The sequence below is a fragment of the Anguilla anguilla genome, chromosome 14, assembly GCF_013347855.1.
Source record: "Anguilla anguilla isolate fAngAng1 chromosome 14, fAngAng1.pri, whole genome shotgun sequence".
NCBI classification, from domain to species: domain Eukaryota; kingdom Metazoa; phylum Chordata; class Actinopteri; order Anguilliformes; family Anguillidae; genus Anguilla; species Anguilla anguilla.
This window is the reverse complement of record NC_049214.1, coordinates 26,754,669-26,779,612: the sequence shown is the minus strand read 5'-3', so window position 1 is coordinate 26,779,612 and position 24,944 is coordinate 26,754,669. Positions and strand designations below refer to the sequence as shown.

The 24,944-nt window shown below is 41.7% G+C and overlaps 1 protein-coding gene across 7 annotated transcripts in view; it reads right to left on the bottom strand.

Annotated features, from left to right (window-relative positions):
- Positions 1–24,944, bottom strand: part of LOC118213119 (ciliary neurotrophic factor receptor subunit alpha-like) — a 172,084-nt gene that overhangs the window by 10,505 nt on the left and 136,635 nt on the right. For all 7 annotated transcript variants that reach the window (XM_035391820.1, XM_035391819.1, XM_035391822.1 and 4 more), the window contains exons 4-6: positions 20,953–21,070; positions 19,499–19,665; positions 15,826–15,989 (exon numbers count right to left, since the gene is read on the bottom strand). In XM_035391820.1, the coding sequence (XP_035247711.1) occupies positions 15,826–15,989; positions 19,499–19,665; positions 20,953–21,070 (449 nt within the window). The remainder of the gene's footprint in view (positions 1–15,825; positions 15,990–19,498; positions 19,666–20,952; positions 21,071–24,944) is intronic.

The following is a 24,944-nucleotide window of genomic DNA, read 5'->3' as shown; positions in this document are numbered from 1 at the left end:
AACACCAGCACCCATTTTCATTCACGTACGGTCTTCTCATGCAGCATCTTGAACGTATTTTCCTTCACTGAAATAATTTACCGTTTTTGAATTGAACTTGTCTAAACCCCTGCAGAATGGAAAAACTGGAAAATGAATCTCGATGTCACCAAAGTTTCATTATACATGTCACTGTAAGAGTAAAGATTTGGCTTTCCAGCATCCAAAATGGTGACATACATGTTATCGTAGTGAAACAGGACTGAAACAAAGTGCTGACTTTTTTTTACTGTTAACTGCAAAATGTTTACTTCCATAACATAATTTACGTATTGTTACACATGAGCCTGCAAGAATACAGCCCAGAATTATATTTCCTAGCCCCACAATGACATCTGTTCAGGGAATTTTAATTAATGCATTTTTAAAACATTGTGCTGAATCTGTTAAGAGGATTGTCTTTTCAAAGAAACAAAAAATCTGTGTTTGAAATAACAGCCACCCAAGTCTATGTGACTCAGTTAGATCTCACCATTAGTGTGGTAACAAGACCGTAATGATGTGCACATGTCATGTTCTATATGCATATGGGTTTTGGAGATGCGCACATTATTGCGCAAATGCGATTCGTTAAGTATACTGGTTAATTAACAACAGCCTGCACAATTAATTAGTGCTACAACAACAAAAAACATCAAGAACTTTAAAAAAGCTTCAATCAATCAATTCAGCACAAAGTCGGTTGCTTACTGAGCCATTCCAGCAAAACAGAGGCATCTTCAACAAATCAGAAAACCAGCTGAGAATATTTCAAACAAACAAGAGGTTTGCTCTTCCATCCGGACTGAAAAACAAATCGCAAAACATTGCCAGCTCAGACCTTTCTCCCCGCCAGTGACTAATCCACTTACTGCTCCACAGGTGATCACAGACACCTGTTTGTGAAGATTGCCGTGGATACCAACATCAAGCACAGCTTGCTTCTATAATAATGCGCCTTCTCGTCTCATCATGTGTCCATCTTGCGAATCGAGATGATCAAATTGATTCATAATCAGAAAGAATGGATTTTGTGCATGACTGAATTCTACAGCTGACTGCATTCATATTTCACCAGATGAGGGGTCACATCCATCATAGATATTAGCATTTTTCCAGTACTTTTCTCTTTGTGGAGCACACAATGCTTTAGTTAAGTCTCTGTTTTTTTCATAGGACTGTCTCTTCCACGATTCCAACTCAAATCAGCTTTATATTATCCATGACATGCCATATTAAGAACGAGTGTATAATTTTCAATGTTTTTTTTTAAAATTACTTATGCAATAAGATTTTTATTTATATAATAAACAGGGCTACTGTGAGCTATAAAGCTCATTGTTTGCAAGTCATTTTTTGGCACAAAATATTTGGTCTCCAATGATGGTCTCCAGTGACCAATGATGTTTGGTACTGAAATGAATTTGTAAACTGCTCTTTTATCTGCTCTTCTAACACAATCATATTGCAAAACTTGATGATAAGTGACATCAAGAGTAAACAAGAAAGATGCATATATTTTTCTCACTGTAAAACTTTTTTCCATTACTGATCAAGGGCAGTAGTATATTAGACTAATTTCCGTGACTTTTCCATTATGCAAAAGGACTGCTCTTTATTAATTATGACCAGAACCAATGCATTTCAATTGAATGTGCAATTTGTCATTTAACATGAATAATTTCATGAGCTAGACATAGCTGGTTGCAGATACAATTCAGATACAAAAAAAGTTAGGAGAAGCTGCAATAACAATGCATTATTAATGAATCAGCCCTTAGATCTTATGATAAAAGGCTGTAAGGAGCCTCTGTCTTCTCAGTGACCTCTCCTATTTTTTACATTTTCTGCTAACCATTTGAGTTTCTTTAGCCATGTCTGTATATTAAGCACTGTTGACTTTCTAACATTGCATCCTTTTGCAGTACTGCTGACACATGCTCCTTATCTAATTTCGATATTAAATCTCTACCTAGATACAGAGTGGCATGGGTATTAAAATCATGTGGCATAAGGAATAAAAATAACCTGTAGTAGACAACTGTTTAGAAAAGCAATACTATCCGTCCTCTTCTCTCAGAAGCATTACAAACAGTGAGTCATAAAGAAAGAGTATATGTGCATCAATAACAGAGAGCCTGAAAGCTACTGACCAGAAAAAGAGCAGCAGGTAAAAGGATACGGAGACCGAACTGCAAGGTCAAAGCAGATTAGGGATGGTTCTTATTGTGCCACTAAGGACACCGTATCAGCAAAGGAACATTGGAAGGTGAGCAGCGGTCAGCTAATGAGCAGGTGGCTGCAGTCTACCCAGCTCAATGTAAACTGCTTCTATAGCACCGTGAAAGAACTAGTGTGCTTAGTAGAGCGTTGAAAAACCACAATCACACGCAAACGTTTTATTGTACATGAGCAAGTATGTGGGTATTACTGCACGTAGGTATTGCAATATACAACTCTCAGAAACTTGTGCCCCTCAAAAACTTGATTTTAGATAGACTTGGGCAAGGGTAGTTATAGATGGGGTGGTGCATTTTCAGTATTTCATCAATCAAAAATGACACTTGTTTCAGTTTAATGACCACATTTTTGCATTCATGATAACATATTGATCATGCTACATCCAGGTTCATAATATGTTTGGTTATGAACAGTGCTTGGATTAGCCAGTACTTAACTCTGAGGTCTTACTGCACAAAAAAAAGAAATTTGTCACCTGTCTGTGTAGGCGTTTTGCTTATGAAGAAAATCCTTTGGTTGGTATTCATCTTGCATCAAAAAACGAAGCTAGCATTGACAACTAAACCGCCTCGCTATTAATTTGAAATTTCCAATGCGGTCCAACGTGATGCCAGTTTAATCTGGCTAAACGGCTGAATAAAGACGGAAATATTTAGTGTGGAAAAAAGCATGCGGGGAACTGATAGGGTTGTTTGATTCATAATTTCCAACCTGAATGTTAGGTTTCACACGAACCTGTTCAAAGCAGTGATCAGACTCTGACAGGGTGAACAAGAGTCAAGAATGAATTTATTCACTGATTTGGTGCTATTACACCCACTTAAACCCCCCTGAAAGGCAAAAAAGATTATTATGACAGTGTGCTGCCACAATATGTAGCAAGAGTCTGATTGAAAGTGGAAAACAAGTTTATATGACATCCTAAGATCAAAACAAAGATACAAAAGTTAGGCATCATTGCAAGAATGCCTGTACATAATAATTCAAAATGAATTTTCTGAAATCGTCACATTTTTCTACAGCTCCAGATACTGAATTTGACTTTAGGAAAATGTAGTACTATGCTATATTGTATAATATATTTAAGTAGCTAGTATACTTCAACAAACAGCATTAAAGGGCAATGCTGTGTGTGTCTATGCTATGTGCGCAAATGTGCTTCATTTTGTAATTTCGACACAATGACCAACAAACAAAACATCTATATACTCTTTTTAAATAATATAATAATAATTAAATATTCCATCATGCAAATTACAATGCAAGCTACACTGGAGCATTTTGAAACCTTTTTGTTTTGATTCCTAAGGCCATTTTTGGCACCCTAGTAAATCACTATTTTGTCAATTCAAAAAAATGTAAATAAAATTAAAAAATAAATAAAACGTTTTAAATATTTTATAAGAATTCAGTTAAAATATAATTAAATAAGAGTGAGTATGAAATGGTGATGCAAATGAGGCTTTAAATCATCCACAATATTGTATAAGATCTTATGAGGCTAGATCAATTTTGGCAAAGCAGTCCCTTGCAATATGTACTTAAGGTCTTATGGTGCTCATGTTTTGTTGCTTTTAATGAGAGATTCTCTGGCTCTTACGTCATGCTTCAAGCGAATTGTTACCATGAAACAATACGATTCTTAAATTAACATGTAGTGTCATGGTTTTGTTCGAAAATGAGAGACATCTAATGGATAATTAATAATCTTTTGCCTTTTGATCAATACACTCATGAATTTCCTTTTAAATGGTAATCGGGGAAGGAAATCAGAATTTTAAAGAAACGCGTTTATAATAAGCATGCCTCATAAAATGATTGTTGTTTATTAGAAAATGCATTCAGTGGGATGGGGTAAAGTAGAGTGAATTAATGCAACAGGATGCAACAGGGAAAAAGTGTGTGCATGTGTGTGCAAATGTGTGTGCGTGTGTGTGCATAACCCTATCTCTATAGCAGATGCACAACAATATACATTTGCCCCTCTGGTTTACATGAATGCCAGAGAGAGTATTTATTTCCCAAACACCTGTATTATAGTGCATATGTACCATTATGTGTGTGTATGTGTGTGTGTGCGTGCATGTGTGTGTCTGTGTGTAAGGAGGAGACAGAGAGAGAGAGAGAGAGAGAGAGAGAGAGAGAGAGAGATGGTGGGTGCAAATTTCAAATGCATTGTTTGTGTGTGTGAGTGTGTGTGTGTGCACGCATAATGTTTGCCTATCTATTAGGGAGTAGGGGGATGGGAGGGAGTCTAGACTTTCATGAGCTAAATATCAGGGTAGACAGCTGAATAACCTTTTTTTCCCTCTAATTTCCTTTGCCATGCTAATGGTACTGCAGTACTGGGACTATTGATTAATCTAAGTGCTGGTTGGAGGAACAGAGTGACTTCTGGCAGATGCACAAAAGCCTATTAAACACATCGGAGGTAAAGGGAGGAGGGGGGGTTGCAGCATGTCAAGGAAAAGAAAATGAAAGGAAGAATGAATAAATGAATGAAAAAGAAAAACATCTAAGGAAAAGCTCTTTGTGTCTGTTTGGCTGAGAAGATGCAAGTGAATGGAATGCAGTTTTTATTTTTTATTTTGAGGGGTGTTGTATACACACACAGCAGATCCTGGGCAAATATGTATTTGCAATACTTTAACTCTTTAAATGCTGTTAAGATTTAAAACTTCTGCGGATGTTCGGAGAAATATGTCACCAAACCAAAGTGTATCATCATGGGAAATAATTCTGTTAATAAAAATGGTGAAAAAATTCATTCATTTTTTTGTGGGACCAGTTCTTTTGGATTTGTTAGTAATTAGCAGGAAATTAATTTGCATTTATAGGGTTTAAGTATGAAAGCATTAAGGTTTTACATTTAAATTATATATTCAGTGATCTGATGTTTTAGAGCTAATGTGCTCAGCCTCACACTCAGGGTGGGATAGCATTCATGCAGCCAATCGTTTCTCAAAGAGAGGGGACTCCATTAATTAGGGAACTTGCCGCTACTCACGGCTCTGTATGTGGGAACTCTGGGCCCGATTGTGACTCCGGGAACTCTTTACGCACCCCCAGCTACACGCGACGCGCGCACATCTGGCGTAACGCGCTTCCTCGCTCGAGCTACGCGAGCTTCGCTCAGCTGCCTGATGGGTGGTCCGCGTTCAACCGCACTGAATATATAATTAAATTAGTTCATCCCCACCCACGCCCACAGACGGAAAGTGTGCCTTCGACTCACAGCTCCAATTCCGTCGGCTTCTCCTTTTTCAAAAAACGATTTCTCGCCGCTACAAAGCACGGGCGACTTTAATTATGAAAACGCACGGCAGCGTGTATACGTTTAAAGTTGTTTCGTTCCCACCGTGGGAAACACGACAGTCTCAGGCACACACTCAGATATACGTCTCACAAGCTCAATTTACATTTGGGCATTCAGGATACGGAGACTAAACTAAAATAAGAACGGAACGGAATTGGGTCATTATTTCCAGCACTGCATCTTTATTTTGAAATGGGCCACTGGCATCACGTTGTTACAGGCCTTAAATTAAATTGAAATTAAACAAAATAATCAAACTGGCTGGCAGGACATCGTTAGAACATTCAGTTATCGCTATGTCGACCTTTCCTTTTCTGAACGATTCATGCTGTTGTGTAGTTTCATTGTTTGCTGTCCCTTCTTAATATTGAATAGCATTCGTTTCCCACATGCTTTCCTTTCTACATTTGTGATAATACAGAGCTTGATATTGATAAGGTGAAATAGCAAATTGTACTTCCAGTTGCATAGACGTTCGTTTTGAGGTTTTCGTTCAATAAAAAAGAAACATGAAACATTTGTATATACACGTAGAGTATAACTATATGAGGATACATTTTTTCCATATTTCATACAGTACATATTTGGTTTTTCACAATGATACATTTGTTTTTTCATGTATTCATTTGTACATTTTTTTCATTAATTTGCCAGAACGGTAGAAAGTCATATTGGAATAGTAAAAATGTTTTCCTAATGTTAAGCTTTAGAGATGACAATGAGCCTGAATTCTTGTGTTAGAAACATGAGACCCAAACAAACACTCTTTGCTTTCAAGGGTGGCCATTACCACTTAACTAGTGAGACATGACCCATGGTGTCAAGTGATGAAAACAAATTTAAGTTGTCTAGAACCTCTGACTTTCAAAGCCACATCTCTGTACTCTGCTGTGTGAAACAGTAATTTTATTGTGATCTGGTGCCAAATGAATCCAGCAAGGTTTATTTTTTTTTGCTTGATGCCCTTGCAAATGTCCTAAAAACAACATAAAGCATAATTGATTGAATTCTGTCCCATTTCTCGCTGCTATAAGCACAGCTTAAAGGTGGAACTTGAAAGAAAAAAAGCACCGCTTGAAAGGATAAAAGAGCATAAAAATGGCCTGTCATATTTTCTGACAGGGCGCGTGACAAACGCGATGTGGTGCTGAAGAAGAGCAGGCGCCATACGGCTGTTTTCAGCCATTTCTTCTCCTTTTCTCCTGCTTTTTATCTACATTTTTCATTCTGAGTGAGACAGCGCTGGCTGCTCCTGTGTCTTCACTCCCATGGCCAAACAAGTGACGGCTTGGCTTTGAATGAAGTTCTAAACGTCTCCCCGTTATTTCAGTTTCTCAAAGGTTGGAAAAACAGACGATTCTGACGATCAAGGCCGTATTTCGAACCTCTACGACGCTCAAAATACTGCCAGGAAATTGGTCTTTGCTTGGCCACTAGGCCAAGTCTTTTGTCCTCATCACAGCTTTAAAGCAAATGAAAGGGAGAGAAGACTGTAAACCGAATGGATCTGAATCCGTTTTTTAAAACGTTTTGTACCACTTCTACTACCCCAATATTACATTACATTACATTATAGGCATTTAGCAGACGCTCTTATCCAGAGCGACTTACACAACTTTTACTTAGCACTTTACATTGTATCCATTTATACAGCTGGATATATACTGAAGCAATGCAGGTTAAGTACCTTGCTCAAGGGTACAACGGCAGTGTCCTTACCCGGGATTCGAACCTACGACCTTTCGGTTACAAGCGCAGTTCCTTACCCACTGCGCCACACTCCGTCCTCCATTATTCAATAACACTGAATAATTTTGAAAGTAAAGGATACACACCAACACACGGCGTTTTTTACCCGCAATTATTCATTTTTTTGATCTATTAAATGCCGACGGCACTAACAACACCACAAACAGTTCAGAATAAGAAATCTTCCGCCTGGGCGTAGCTGGCTGTGATGCCTTTATAGAGCAGCAGTGAGAGAGAGCGTGAGAGTGGATGTGGATGTTTCTGCCACCTGCGTGGAACAAAATGGATGTCGATGGCTGTTCGCTGCAGCTGGATACTGTATCGAAGTTTAAAATCACCTTTGTTAAGTCAATCCCATGTGGTCACCGTGTTCCATATCTGCAAGAGGCCCATGGAGTGCACTTTTTTTTCTGCAAGAAAAGCATCCCTCCCCCCTTCTCTCACCCCTTTTACCTGCCCAATTTTCATAGTGAGCTATTAGATGTGGGTGAGTGGCACAACCCTGAAATGCCATCTGGAACAACCGGGCGTGCCGGAGTCCACACGGTGACACGGGAGTAAAGGATTCCACAACCTTTTTAAAACCATCGGTCTTTAGCGGTTTCGATAGCACGCGCCGCAGAACACGCGCACGGCGCGAGCAAACCGCCGGGAGGGCCAGGCCGTAAATCTGTGCATCCTCCCCCGCGTCACTCTGGACAAACAAAGGGGGAAATGGAGTAACTTAACACCTATTTCCTTCTCACCACAACGTTTGGGGCATCTCAGTTTTAGCGCTGCTACGCTCGTATTATGAAAAGTCATCTTCTCCCACGCGCACAGGTTGAGACTTGCATTCTCCCACACAAATCTATCCAAACACTAACTGCTGCTGTGTCCAGTGTAGTGTGAGGTCCCGCCATGGTGATAAAAGCCCCCCGCAATACACTGGGGTACCAAACATCATGTAAAACAAATACACACCTGCTACCTCGAAGATGGTGGGCTCCCTCATACCATACTAATACCAAATCATACCTTTTCTCAGACACCACAATACAACGCAATGAACAAGGGACCAGTAACCAGGAAATTCTTCTCTTTTTTTTGGGGGGGGGGGGGTTCTTGGTGATTAATTTATGCATATTGTATACATATCTCTGAAATGTTCGCAGGGGGGGTCCGGTCTGACCCCAAAACCCCTTTGGCTATGTCTCTGCAATGGACAATACTTCTACAGAGCATAGTTGTGACCATGCACCGTACACTATAAATTAGCTGCATGTTATTTACAGCACTTCTGTATCCTAGCAAAGAAGACATAATCATACGTTTTATAGGCCATCTGAGGTTCCGCCTAACCCGCAGACTAAAAATCTATGGCTCACAATGCATTCCGCAGCTCGAGTCAGACCCACTTATGCTTTATGAAATGGCCGGGGACTCGTATAATTCAGTTTTACGGGTGATCGCCAATTCAAATGGGCCTTAACTTGTCCCTTTTGTGCACTGGCTACCACTGGGTACGTTTATTTCGAAGACAGAAGGATCTTCCAAGATCTCCAAGGAACATTCTTTGTGGTATTTTTTTTCCCCCTCCATGCTGGAAATACGGTTTGGTGGTGGCCTGGGGCAAAAACTGCCCTTTCTGTTGGAATATAGCCGAGCAACTGCCCCCCTAAGGCAACAAAGGGGCAATACATCTGGTTCTCTTAAAATAGTCTGGTGGCGATAATTGTTGGCAGCACATGGTATTTACAGTTACGTGGTAATAAGTGTAATGCGGTATACATCTCAGAAGCACAGCTTGTCGAACTGTTGCGATACAAAATGGGCTGTCTTCCGATCCTTGCCTATTGGCTCAACTTCACAGAAAAGTGCATAAGGTGAAATACAAAAAAAAAACTGTAACCATAAGTGTTCTAAAAGTACAGGGTTCAGGTGGATACACAATGTTGTGGGGTGTACTTTCTGACAAGGTTTGGTTTCACTCATACCCCTACAATGAAAAGTTGATGTCAATCATTACTTGCATGTCAAAGTTAGTTTTTTCCAACAGAGAGGGGTGTCTTTCAAGATGACAATGATCCAGAGCACAGGAAGTCAGCCGATGGTTTAATAATAAAGTTACTGAAATGATTCATATGTCATGGCCTTGGTCTCCAGATATGAACAAAATCAAGCATTCATGGGAAATTGAGTGAGAGACAGAGTTTTACATTTTCAAAAACTGAGTGGAAACTGACTGACTTCTCTTGTGAGTGATGTTGCATTACTTTAATAATAACAATAATAATATTAATAATAAATTGTTATGCATGTTTGATGGCCATTACTCTATGAACTGAGAAATGTAAAGGCAGCTCTTGTTCACCTAATTTTCCACCAATTTAAATATTATCCAAGTGAGGTTTAATTGAGCCTAATCACCCATGTCAGAGCGAAGTCTTATGTGCCTATTTGAATACACAAGTCTTAATTCCAGCTTCCAGTATTGTGTCCTTAATTGATTAATCCAGGATCAAGGATGTGCATAAGGCACGGTGGAAGCTTAGGCTGCGACACCAATATAAAACATACTGTAGGAAAACTGGTTGCAAGCTTTCACACACATTATTTGGCCCAACACACGAATTGCGCGTGAATTCATAAGGCTTCAAGGTCACCTCCCATCCAAACTGGCACTACGCACTAAAAGAAGAGATATTTCTGTTTTACGGCATACTGTGATATGCTTATGGGGATGAGTGATGTTTTTTTTTTGGGGGGGGGGGGGTTGGGGGGGGTAATTATTTTGGAGAATGAACGACAAAATGAAGCAGTAACATTGGCAAGGACGCAATGTAACAATATCAATAAATTTTTGGAATACTAGTTTGCCAAGTGTAATTAATTACGGATAGTTATATATGCAGCATAATTCCGGTTTGATTCATATTATCCAGACTGAAGAGGAATTTGAGATTAAAGGGAAAGGGAAAAGGGAAATTTTACCCAAAAAATGTTATGTTCAAACATTTTCAGAAACATGCAATATATATTATATATAATGTGTCATTACTATCACCGGGCTTCGTTAGGAAGTGTTTGGTAGAGCAGAGTGCCAAATTAGAAAATATTTGTCTTTTGAGACTGAGACATGGACTGAATAAGTGAATAAGTAACATTAAAGTCAAGCAATAAGCCAAATCCATTATCCCGATACCTCATGAAGTTCCTGTGGAAGACCATCAGTTTAGCATATTATTTCTCTTCTGTCTTCCGTCATGTTAGTCACTGGATTTGCTAGCCACCAACGGAATGTAAAGGGAACATAACCAACAAAATACAACACATTTTGTCCAGAAAAAAATAGGTTTTTTTAAAATGTGTACTAGAAACATTTCACACTACCCTCTGGTCTGAAACTAGAACTCATCCTATATGTGTTCATTTTTATATGAAACAAAATGTGCCGGCTGCAATAAGCCAAAGATGTGACAGGTGACATCTGAGGCATCCAGGTATAAACATATGATTTAATTTCTGACGCACTGAAAAGCCGTCGGAGACTGAAAGCGGGGACAAATTGCATTTCTCTCGACAGGTGCTATTGGAAATGTGTCACATTTAAGCAAATGCGCTCGAGCCAGATCCCTGTCTTTTTAACGGCTGCAGCGAGGGTTTGATGAATGCCCTTTCGTTTTTTTTTTTTTTGGTTTTTTTGCCCCTGGCTCATTCCCCCCCACACCGTGGGGCAGCCTATGGGCATGTCTCAAGAAGACGTTCATCATCTTTACACCCTGTTACGTCAGGCATGGCGAAGCAGCATATTAATGGGCTCGCCTTCGGAGAAAAATGCAAGCAGTTTACTGTATTCGATAATAGCCGGGATTCGTTTACTGCGATTGCCATAGAAACACAGAAAATCGCCGCTTGGCAGTCAGAGAAAATGGGTAGGCCGTGGGAATCAAATACGAAATTGCAGAGGCAGAAGTTTGTAATGCGTCCACTCTCTATTTTGTTGGGCCAGGGTCATGGCATTTGAATTGTTTCATCATCATTAATAAACACAACTGAGCATTAAGCATTTAGAAAATGTAGACAAAAGTTCAGGGTAGACAAAAAAAAAAGTATTGTTATTTGGATTCAGCCAATAGAAGAAACCATCATAGGGCAATAAATATGACCACTCCTATTTTTATATAGCACTCTTTAAGGTGTCTATTGTTGCTGAACAGTTAAAAAATGACCAAAATACAAAGTGAACCCACAGAGCTCACCATTATCTGACACAGTGACAGCCAATCACATGAAGTTCACATAAACGGGGCGGAGCCATACACATCAGTTTCATGAGTAAGCTCATTTTAACTTTTGAACCTCACACACTCCTAAAGTTTGTTGATAGCTGAGCCCACCAAACTGTATTTTGAGAAGAGAAAAAGGAACACCGCCAGTTAAATATAAATTAACAATAAACGTTTCCTACAGTGCACTCGATACACAGTTTACCTCAACTGCTCTCTGCAATACATTTTTAGAAGTTAATTGAATGGGAGGCTGTACTCTCTGATGGAACAGGGACATTTAAAAAAGACTGCAATACAATTTGAAAAGAAATGGGCTTAAATTAAATTATTTCCCATGGCGTGCTTGTCTTAAAATAAATGCGTTGTGGATGAAAGTAATTTCTTACAGGTTAAATGTTTTTTAAATGCCGTGCGTCACTCTCGGCAGTATTTTATTTTTATTTCAACATTTCTTTGTCAACCTCAAAGCACCGAGCACTGAGAATATCTTTTTTTTATAGAGATCGCCAGCTTTCACAACTTCTCTCAGGAACGGCCGGCTTCTCCTGAAGTGTTCCCCGCTCCAACGAGGCCCAGGAAACATAGAACGGATCGGCCAATGACGTGATTCTCATCGATTCTTCTGCAGGTTGAACAATGTCTTTCGTGTTCTGGAATGGGGGAAGTAAACTGGCTGTATTTTTGCTCTGTGTGGTGCAAGCTCACCTCCCTGTGGCTTCATCATCAGGATTGCTTTTTATATCGATCTGTGATTTAAACACTGCAAATGTCAGTCCTCCATCTTTTAAAAGTAATGACAATGTTCTGGCGTAATCCACCGATCACCAGTATTAAGAGCAATACTGGTAAATCAGTCATTATTCACAAGTGTGTTACAAAGTAGACTCCAGAGTGAAGCGACGAGAAAGAATTACATTTTAAAAGGGAAGTACTTGTCAAAGTAAACGCGCTCACGACTACAGTTAACAAATCAATGAACAGCACATTTTCAAAACAGGAAAACAAAATGGCGTGATCTATATTCTTGCATTTCCTTTTTTTACGACTGTAATTGCTTTAAAAAGTAAAATCTGCGTCCATCAAACGCCGCCGCACAGCGAATTCCTTAGCCGAGATGGTCTTTGAGAATTCAGACAAGCTGTTATGGTCTGGCTCATTAATCACCTCCTGCCGGCTTCCTGCTGCAGTTCGCATGCAGTCAGTCATTAATCCATTAGAGACACCAGATACACTTTTAGCCACAGATATGAAAATAAGAAGATAAAATGAGAAGGCAAGCGAAGTTTAAGTTTGACGATTCTCCGTTCGCGAGCGGCGACGCAATCGAGGACGGGGGGGGGGGGGGTGGCAAGCCGGGGTCTGAAGAAACGGCCGTGCCGAAAGAGCGTGGGGCGGGCTGTCGAAGAGCCGTCGCCACGATGCCGTGCCGTGCCGCGCCACGCCGGTGGGCTCAGCCTGTCCAAACGGACCGAAACAACCAACAGGGGGCAGCTCCACGCAGTAAGTGAAACTCAGCCGGGCACAGCGCGCATCAGACGCGGGCGTCGAGGGTCGTATCCGTATTCTGGGTTTCATGCCAACTTCTGCCCTTAATTACTTAATTAGTAATTACTTTAAAAACGTTAGGCATTTAGCTGCATTTCTTGACAAGCGCGTGGATGACAGCTGAAGTCTGTCCCTACATGAAAATTACTGTGATCCAATGGATGACTGAACCAGTGTTGGTCTATTCAGCCAGTTAGCTGAATTAGCCTGGGTAATTGGTGGAAACAAAAACCTGCATACACACTGGCCATCCAAGACCGGAACTCCCCCCCCCGCCCCACCTTTCCCTCTCCACCCCCTGGTGTAGATCAATAGTGATGCACTCTACTTTCAGCAAAGCCGCCCCTGCAGTCTGTGTCTCGCAACCCCACTGGGTGACTCACAATTGAAGTTCTAAAAGTGGCACAAACAACTGGTCAACAATAAGGGCCTTATTCCGACGGGGAAGATGAGACAGCAGAAGGCGCAGGTGTAAATATCTGATGAAAACACAGTTAATTTGATGAGGTGCAAGCACAAAGAACGATAGCTGACCCAAGGCTGGGACTGTCATCCTATTAAGTAGTATACTGTATATAAGCTTGTCTACAGAAGAGGATAAATATGCTGCTTAATACAAGAATTCGGAGGGTTATGATATTAGAAAAATAGTTATTGAATATATTGTCTAGGCATCTACACCCAGACACGATATTACATATAAATAGAATGATAAACACTCATGATATATTTGTTACCCAACTTTTTATGCTATATATGGTAAATATATGAGTTGACATGAACACATTGGACAGATTAACAATCAAATGTCTGCTGTAATAATGTGATATTTTGATATATTCCCCCATTTTAAAAGACTCAGTCATTCAATCATGTGACTGTAATTTTGCGGTAATGGTAGGCATGGAAACTATGTCAACAGAGCAACAGTCTAATAACAGTGTTATAGTCTTGTGGAGAAGGCCAACCGGTTCACGTGAAAATCCAAGATGTTTTCAAAATATTGGGACAAAAACAAACAGTTCTATTATCCTTACAAATATTTGACTCTTTTAAAGTAGCATGAAATTCAAGCCAGCTGTAATAAACCGAAGAAGTCACAGATGATTACTTGACTTAAGACACTGTGGGAATCATTTGCATATGCGTAATATTCTATTTCCAAAAACAGAATATGAAAGCCATACAAAACTTTCTAGATAGCAAACTTAACAGAACGGCAGGTGCCATAAATGAATATTTTAACAGTTCATTTTTGAAAATGAGGTCTATGAATTACACATGATGTTGATGAGGTAGCAGGAAAGACTAAATTATGATTCTAAAGCTTGGGATCGTTGACTCATTGATTAGACATGTAACAATATTGACATTTAGAAATCCTAACTAGTACAGTATAGCTTATTATGGCACTGCAAATTAATAATGTGCGCTTTGACGATGTGTCAAAACATGTATAACATCCAGTAAATATTGAAAATCCCGATAAAAGAATATTTTCCTTTTTTTCCATGTTGCTGAACTCTATGGAGCACCTTTGACACCTGTCTAGACCATCTTTACCTATTTTTACCTCTCTACAATCTTCAGATAATGACATGAAGCGAATCGGGTTCTTTCTACCGGTGATTTATAGTGTAAAAATTGATTTGAGGGTTAAATATTTAATCTGCGTCTCACTAATGCAGTGAATGAACTGAAGCGGCTGCTTGTAATACGCTCCTTGATCTTATGATATTTGCAAGACTAATTCCCCCCCTGAACATGACAGCAGTAGCGCAGTGGCCATATTGACTTTTCTGAGGGGCCCTAGCAAAAAAAAATATTCCATGATCTTTATGCTGTCAGGGCCCAAAATCAGTCCTTTATATGCCAATTAATGAAAGGTTGACGATTATAACCCGTGTCAGGCCAATGAAGACTTCCAAGCCAATTATAAGGCGAGCGCGCATCGCTCGGAGCATCTATATAAATTGATTTCTCATCAGTCAGATTAGCGGCCCGAGCGGCGTGACTTTTAGCACAGCCGGCTTCAGCCTCGGCTCTGCTGCGACTCCCTCCAGTGAAACGAATCGCCAGGAGGTAGGCTTAACCAGGCTAGCAGGCGCGTCGAAGTTCACGGCTAGCGCGTGCTTTAAAGTGAATGAATGTGACTGTACGGTAGAAGCGTCGAGGTCTCATCGTTTAATCCCCTCTGTGTCCGTTACGGAATTCAGACAGTGGCATCAGGTTTTGCGGGGTATGTGCGTGACGGTCAGTGCCGTCCCAGGTTTTGGGGAATACTGTATTTCCGGGACTAAAAACACAACTGGACAATCAAAGTTTTGACGAGAAGAATAAAAATATTATGTGATAAAAGACCCCCTGTTCCCATGAACAGGGTGGCACTGCAGTATAATTATTAGGGAACTGGGTTTGTCATTCAAAGTTTTTGGGTTTGATACCCATCTCGCATGCTTCCATTGTACCCTTGAGGATGGCACCTAACCTAAATCGCTTCACTAAAAATATCTAACTATATCAATGGCTTGTATGTCTATAACAAAAAGTTTAATTTGTGTAGGTTGCTCTGGATAACAGTGACTGGTAAATGACAAAATGTAAGGTAATCTTGTGACTGTATGAAAAAATGTATGTAAGAACATGCCGGAATATTGCTAAAGAAAATGAATAAAAAACACTCACGTGCTGCCACTGTTCGCGAATAAGCGGTCTGTAGCGCAGAAAGTATTTGAGCGGAAAGTTCTCCACGTCGGGCCAAGTGGACGGGCTGTTCCAGGTCACCTCCAAGCGGCGCACGTTTTTGGGGACGGGCGTGGCCACCACCTTCTCGGGAGGGTCAGGTTTCACTGCAGGAATTACAGAGGGGGAAAAATGCCTGAGAGCTAATATACAGCAAGGGAAATATAGCTGACCGGATGAACAGGACTAGGCAGGTTGAGCTGGGCCCTGGGTATTACTCTGCCATGAACTGTAGCGTACGCCCTTCTGGTCATAAATGGTACTGCGCCCTTGTTTCCCCACAGGATCCAGAACACATTTCCTCCCCATTAAGAGTCAATGAGACCTCGAGCTAAATTGGGCAATGGATTCTGTCAATTATAATAATCATTTTTAAAAAGCATGGCACCAAATGTAGCTTCTATCACGCCAAATATCTGTGCTTGCGCGGCTCGTTTGGGACCACACACCTGGGCCCGCAGATTGAATGTTTTTTATTTTATTTTATTTTTTTATCAAGCACATCACATTTTCGGTCACCAAATAGCTAGTCTGGTTTCCAATGAGCCTATAAGGAAATTATTTTGGACGACTGAAAGAAAGGGTCCATTCACTAACCTGTGGGAAGAATAAGCCAAATCATTTGATGTCATGTCAGTGATTATCCAAATGAAACAGCCGGATGAATTCCACACAAGATGGCTAAAAACCTTGGGACATTTCTTTGGGAAACATTAGCTTTAGCAATCAAATCTGATTAATATGAACCTGATTCTAAGCATGCTATCACTGATGTATATATATTTTAAGTTGCTTATAGCTCTATTGAAAATATTTGGTGTTTTGTCATCAAAATATTCCCTATGGCTTTGAAAATACTGAAATGCTTTCGCACACAAACAGTAGGAATCTTGCATTTAATGTGGGTTCGCAAAGTGTAGGTGCATCACTACACTGGAAAATGTCCAGTGCTAATTCAACTCTAACAGTGTTAATCCACAGTGGGACTTTCTGTTGGAGTTAAATGAACAGCGGAAATTTTACTGCGTTGCCGCGCACATGCGTTTCAACAGCGTTGAGTAAATCAGTCAATCGCTCAGTCACTCACTCAGTCGCTCACTCACTCAGTTACTCACTCACTCACTCAGTTACTCACTCACTCACTCAGTCGCTCACTCACTCACTCACTCAGTTGCTCACTCACTCAGTTACTCACTCAGTCACTCACTCAGTCGCTCACTCACTCAGTTACTCAGTCGCTCACTCACTCAGTTACTCAGTCGCTCACTCACTCAGTTACTCAGTCGCTCACTCACTCAGTTACTCACTCAGTCACTCACTCAGTCGCTCACTCACTCAGTTACTCACTCACTCACTCACTCGCTCAGTTACGGACAAAGGCTGCTCTAGGCCAGTCACTAGGGTCCGGCAAAAACACAGGATGCCATACCAAAAATAACTGGTAGGCAAATACCAACAAAAGCACAACAGTAAAGAAAAACAAGCACGCCTGGTTTTAATAGAGACGACTCGTAATCGGTGAGCGAAGGGCAGGCACGGTGCGGTACTGGACGTTTACGGCGCGTACACAAGCCGCAGGACTCTTTCCAGTCATCCCCGAAATAGCCGCTTGTGCTCTCGAAACGACCTCGGCACCCGCCCGCTCCCCCGAGTTCCGCAAATAAATGTGTTTTTCGGCGCAGCAGAAATCCGTCTTCAAAGCGGGGTGGAGGGGGGTTTGGGGGGGGGGGGGTTCACCTCTGGAATGGGGAGCGAGGAGGTCGTGGTCTCGCGGCGGGCCTGGGAGACGCCGCCGGGGGGGGAGGAGCTGAACGGCGGCACGGTGCGCGTCTCGCCGGACCGCGGCGGCCCCGGGGAGGAGCGTGTTTGCGCAAATCCTCATCTGACCCCCCAACCCCACCCCCCGCCCCCCCAGCCGACGTTGTGTTTGAGAACGAGGGCCGCGCTAAACCGACGTCATGTGACCGAGGCTAAGCGCAAATGAATGATCCCTTTTCACTGACCGTCAAAGTCACATAATCGCGAGCGAGAGGAATTTCGATTATCGGAAAATAGTATTCCGACTGAAACCTCATGAACTTGCACAGTGTAGAAAGGATTCCGAGAAAACTGGGGATCGTTTGGAATGTCATTCTGTCATGGGACATATTTCAGGACTTTACTATCTCTTTGAGGTTTAAATGATAGAAATAAACACTAAATACTACTGGACATTATTTAGGCCTGTCCTATTTTGCATACGTTGAATGTCATGTCCAGACTTGGGTCAAATATGTATCTGTTTCGAATTCAAATACTTTTCTACGCTTTACTGATCTTGTCTGGTGTATTGGAACCAATGAAATACTCTCAAAAAGTGCAAATCCCGTCTTCTGGTCATATTGGCAGGCTCAATTACAACAGGCAAGATCAACCGAGCACAGAAAAGTATTTGAATCCAAAACAAATACATATTTGACCCAGGTCTGGTCATGTCATTAGACACCATGCAATATGCCACCTCTGCACTGATGCCAAATTGTAAAGGTAATTATCGTAAAGGCGCAAGGCTAAATTTACCTCGCTGTCATTGTCTTTCCACGCAAGTGCGACCCTTAAATACTTCCCAGCGAGCATTCGAGTCTCACGCTCAGAGCTGGGGACACATTCCGCCGTTAAAATCCGTGCGGGGGAAGTTAAAAACTCCACACGCCGCTCCGCGGAAAAAAATATTTCCGAAGTTAATCCGGCGATCCAGATGGCATTAGCATTTTTATTGCCGTCCTGGACGTATGTAGCCATGCATGTAAACACTTCATTTACTCGCCGCGGACCGCAGAATTTTCTGCCTCTTCCAATCCCCCCCCCCCCCCCCCCCCTCCCACGGCAACGCTGTAGTGGGGTGCTGCTAGGGTTCTGCTGCAGCAGAGAGGCCTCAGCAGCTCATTAGAGGAAAAGCCTGTTAGTGTAATTTGCAATAAGTGGCAGTTGCTGCGGTTTCCAGATGTCTCCGTGTCAGACAAACAGGAGACAGATGTTCAGGGCACCTAGAAAAGCCTTCTATGGTGAATGATTATGGAGGCTAACACACGAGGCTCGAATTGCACAGAGTCTGCTCAGATTCAATACGGTTCCGTGAATCAAAGCTCATTTTTCCTGGCCTCGTGCTTAAATAAGATACGCTTTCTTTACTGTGCTGGGTACCTCTCACTTTTGCCGGTGTTTTCGTTTTATTTTTTAAATTAAGATTCATATACCTGACTTAGTCGACACGTAATGGGCTGGCTAATCATAGAGTGACATTCGGATTACTCCGCTGAAACTATTCGTTCTATCCCGGACCCACAGCGAGAGTATCAGCATAGGTCTGTAGAACATTTCACAAGGGTTAGCAAACACATGGGATTGTGGTAAAAAAAAGTATTTAGTGTAGAAACGATTCATCTGCCAAATGCCACGCCCCTCTCCCCGACCACAACCACCGCGGCCTTCTTCACATCTGAACTCAGCTTGAGTGGGAAAGGGACGCAGATGATTCTGAAAAACACTCAAGACCAAAATTCTGCAGAGAAAAAAACAACAACAAAAAACACGCACATTATCATTCGGCGTAAAATAATTCACGAGCGGACGCTACCTATGCTGTAATCATCAAAGGAGATGCCGCTGGATGCCCTGCCCAGTGCGTTCACCGCTGTGATGTTCACCCTGTACTTGAAGGTGGAGAAGAGCTGGGGAAACTTCACATGACACCGGTTCTTGTGAACTGGGTCCCTCTGGACTTCCAGGGTTTTCTGGTTGTGTCTGAGAAGAGACGAGAAGAAAAGAGAAGAGAAGTTGAAGAGAAGAGAAGAGAAGATGAAGAGAAGAGAAGAAAACATGAAGAGAAGAGAAGAGAAGAGAAGATGAAGAGAACAGAAGAGAAGAAGACAGAGGAGTCACGTTGTGATTCGGCGATTTGTGTTGTGGCACGGAGTCCTTCATATATTCCAATCGCAGACGTTCGACGATGAGAAGCCATCAATCCATTTCGGGGTCAGAATATCATTGGCCATCTGGTACGCTCGCTGCTTTCTTATGCTTTGCTGCAGTGGAATCAGCATAAGCATCAAGAGGGATGCAACCTGCGCTGCTAATCTGCTGACGGCCACATTAAAGAGTGGAATTGGCAGCGCCTTGGGCGAGCCCCAAGGATACCATCTGGCCGGAGAGGGGAGGCCCACGCTTACCTTCACAGCTTCCCTCATCACCTTTCCTCGCCCTCCAGCAATAAAACACTCCCAAATGTGATTTCTCCTCTAAAACCCCGGAGTGATTCTTCTCCTTTGAAAACACAGTACGCCTTGCCTTCTCATGAAGAGCATCACCAACGCCGGCCCTTTAATGAGGGTACGAGTGCGTTCTACCACAGCTTTTGCGCGTCCATTATTTGCGGGGCTGCTGGCAGAATGATCATAATCAAATGGCTTTAATATTTAAACGGATGGACAGATTATATCGAGCCGAATCAGCCACCATACGTCGTTTATGACTTATTAATGCGCTCTTAAGTGCTCTAATCAAGTATTACGAAGGTCTGAGTTTCAAAATGGAGCAATGTGCCACGTAGCAATGTGCAGACCCTTGCAAAGTCCACAATGAAATATATGTTCGTTTTTAATTGAAGTGAAACATGCTTTACCAGTCCTACAATATTTATGAAGTGCTACCTGCTCTGAAATTGAGTTACATTTGCACTCTCTTGGATTTTATGAACAGGCCCAGTAGATAGCTTACCGCTGGCTCATAAGCAGAAAATCTGCACTTAGGAAAGGACTGTTTTAATCAGTGACTATTTTCCTAAGACATATCTTACCCTATGACTCACAGGAGTGTCACACTGTCATAATCTACCCATGTGAGATTACAACAGTCAACACTTGAAGGCTATGGGGAAGATTATTAGGCAATAAAGCACCAATCAAATGCAGACAGTGTCAGTGCTTGAAGATCCCAGGCTTGACTTCAAACACCTATGGCTCTCGGCACTCAGTCATTTTCAGTAGAGAGCACACAGAGGGAAAAAAAACGTAGAGAAAAGACGAGCCTTACTTGACATGCACTTCAAAATCAGTGGGAATGTTGGTGGGGCGCTGGAGGTGCCAGCTGCAGTAGAAGCCGTTGGGGAAAGTGTTGGATCGGCAGGTCACCGCAGGTTCTGTTGGCGGAGCTGGGGGGGGGGGGGGGTTGGGGTAGGGGCAGGGGGGAGAGAAAGAGAAAGCTCAAAAACCAGCGCTGCACGAACCTGAAGAGCTCGCTCTCTGCCAAAAGATCAACCACCCACCCCCCCTCCCCTCCACATGTCCTTCTGATGTAAATGCGCTCCCCTGATCAGTACCAAGCATGTGGGGTGGGGGGTGGGGGGGGGGGGGTTTGAACATGCAAGTGCATCTCCAGGCCTCCTCCTCCCAGATTAGACCCCTTTCTCACACCGCCACTGAACCGTGGCGCGCGCTCCGAAACTGGAACCGATGACCGGTTGCCAGATTGATGCGTGTCGCCTGATGTTTTGCTCATTCGTTCTCAGCGAAAGGCAGAAGGTTTGAGCCGTAATGGCTGACTCAGTGCACCGGCGTGCAGCGGAAACAGCGGCTCCTTAAAGCTTGACTCGCTCCTCCCGTATTAATGTTATTGCACTGGACAGGCAGCCGGCCTCTGCTTTCCCAGGCTTTCTTCTTCCATTGAGGGTTTGATTTTTAATTACCAGAGTGAGCTGGAAATGACAGAATTTATAGCGTATATGATATGCCCCCCCCCCCACCCTCCCACCCACCCACCCACATCTCCTAATGATTGCCTCCCATAACCACGTCCCCTCCCCACCCCACTTCCCACCACACACACACACACACACACACACACACTCGCAGGCACAGCTGATTATATTCATTCCAAACAGTTTAGAGAGGCTGTCAATCAAAATTTATGTATCAATAGAGGGGTGACATTCGGCGTTAGCTGCATGACACTCTCTCCCAGATGTAGCGAACAAATCAGAGGCAATAAATGACAAGAATCAATCACCGGAATGGATAATCACTTCAAGTTCATTACAATTTCCATTAATTAAACCAAACCAAAAAAAAAAAAAAAAAAAAACTGAGGGCATCTCAATAAATCAAATATAAAATCCAGTTATCCGCCGCAATCTCCCCATAATCATTCAGAAAAGAGAGTGGAAATTAAATCCAAACGATCAGCACGGACCGATCCATTTCACTCGCAGTCCCGCGCGCCCCGTCGTAATTGCGTAGTTAAAAGTTTAGCGGCGCAAATGAGAAACTGAGAGAAAGTTCACAGCGCCGAACGGGGATGATCCCAGGATCTTTTTTGAAGAGAAAACACTTCGGAAACCCGCGGCTCGTTTGTATCTGATTTAACCCCGTTTGCTTATTTATTCACAGTCCCTGCTCAATCATTAGTCAGCGATTGAAAGATCAATTACCAATTTCGATGTGTCCTCTGCGAAGGAGTAAAACTGAAGTGCACGACATCGCAGAAGAACTGGTGTCACTTTGCCGTTGCTTCGCGTGATGCGCGTTTCAATGGGGAAGCTCTGGACCAAGTGGTTTGTTTATTTCGAAACGTCACCGCGTGACTGCGATTCTCCTCTCCCGTTGCGACCGCTAAGGCAGCTCTCTCCTCTGTGCTCGGGTCCATCGTGGACAAAAAGCAGCGGGTTTGAAGAAAAAAAACTCATACAATCTGCAAGAAAGCGCAACAAAAGCTGTTCTCTGAAATCTGAAACATAATGATGTTTAAAAAAAAGAAAAAAAAAGGCCTGATTGTTCTATTTTATGCCTTTATTGTTGTGTTGTTGTTGCTGTTATAGTCGTTTCTATGATCAGCAATTTTCCATCCAAAACAAGAACGAGATTGAACGATCCTTAAAGTGGGAACTCAACCACAATTGCCCCCCAACAATGTACTCTGAAATAATTCTATGACAGAAAACTGATATTCAAGGCTACTACCATTATGAAAGACAGTAAGGTAATACAAAAAGCATGCACTAGACGTAGAGTTTGAGGTCTTATAGGTAGGTGCCCTATAGCACCCAATATCAGGAATAATCTCTCTCTCGCCATTCATTCCCAAGTCCAGATACATATGTTTCGATTCAAAGGGTTTTTTCCCACTTTTAATCAAAAATAATGCAGCCAAATGTCATATGTGTGTTTGAACAACTACAGAACATAAATAATGATGTTAATAGTAAACTTTAATTTAAAAAAATGCATTGTTCATAACAACACACTGCAGGTAGTTTCCCAAACATACCAATTTTCCTACAGAAAGGGTATGATAAATAAAACTGGATAATCTATAAAGACAGACAGAGAATATTATTATCCGGGTCATCACACTCACCCCTTCCCTGTATAAGTACTGCTTTTTTAAAAAGTGCTTCTCCAGGAAAAAAAAAAGTGCCCCCACCAAGTTGTCACATAGCTGGTTGCCTATTTTCGTCGCAAATTGCCTGCAAACAGAGAAGGCTTTATCCGCAGATGTGGCCTGAGTCTTAGCGAGGCCTTTGGACAGATTCTCAAGATAATTTTATCTCTGGCTAACGGCTTCAAACAGAGAAAACGTCTTTGTTAATGAAAGCTTGACATTTTCGACACGTTGGTATTAATTGCATGCACATAGCAATGTTGTGCTGAAAGTGCTTTGAACTGGAGAGACACACCCTAAGGGTATACTTCAAGGGAAGTAAAAAAATAAAAAAATAAAAAATCTAATAATAAATAGGCTTCATAAATATAATTTACTTCACAGTTCCATTCAATTTCCCTGAAAATAAAAAAAACTCTCCTATCAGGGTTAGTGTTAGTTCTACAGCCGTTCATTGGAATAAAACATTGAGATTGATGATAAAAACTGTGTTCTTTCTTCAGTTAGGGCAAATGTTTTAAAGTGATACAGCACATCTAAAAATCTCTGAATAGTCCCTGTACTCATTTCCCCCAAAATATGAAAAAAATTAATTCAAGAAGTCCGACGATCCTAAGTCGCAGTTTTAATTCCTCCTTTGGAAAGCTAACTGTGTGAGGGCGAGCTTGCGTTAGAAAGGTGCACTACAGGGAGAGCTAGCGCTCATTATAGTGCTAACATAGAGCCGGGGCAGTGATGTACAAAACAGAAAGTCATTTCAAAAGTCTGCTAACAGACATAACCCAAGCATGCCATATTGACCACTGGAAAACTGACTCCATATACATATTTGGCAGGGAGGGAGAGGGCGTTATTATTTTGAAAGGCTGCAAGCTCAATTCACTCAAAGACATGTCAAACGCTGACTTTAGGCTACTATGAAAAAGTATCGATGAATTCAAAAAAAAAAAAAGGTTTTCATAATTAGTGGCTGACAGAATACAGAAAAATGGAAAGCGAGCTGTCTGGTACAAGTCATAAAAACACATGGAAAACATAAAAACTGCCAAAATAATGTACAAACAAGGCAGAATTTGATTCAAAAAGTAAAATCACCCTGACAAACAGAAGGAGCGAGTTAAGACGTTACAAGCATGAAAGGTACATAGTAGCCAGGCTGAAGAAATAACACTGTAACATTCTGAAATGGCTAACATGCTAACTGGAAGAAAGACTATACATGACTGAAGGACAGTAACCAGTTCGCCTGATACACCAATTTACTAACGTCATAGCCACACAGTGGATACAATGTAGGTTTTAAACTTGAGACTAGTTTGTATAAAAGGGTAAACATTTTGTTTTGTGTTTTAAACACAACTAACTACATATTTTATGCACTATATTACAGTAGATATGGAGCAAATAAGTGCTCTCCCATTTGACAATATATAAAATAAAATAAAAATTAAACGGAAGCACTTTTCTTTTAAAATGTGTTTGGTTGGTTTGGCCAGTTTACATGCTCTGTTTGCCTATTCCGCCATTTTGTATTTGATGGGTTCAGTAATAATCTTAAAGTTCATTTCCACCATACAGAAGTTGCAGATACAGTATTTTGAACTTCTTTTAGCCACACAAAATGGCTTTTCCGAGCTAAACTACTCTTT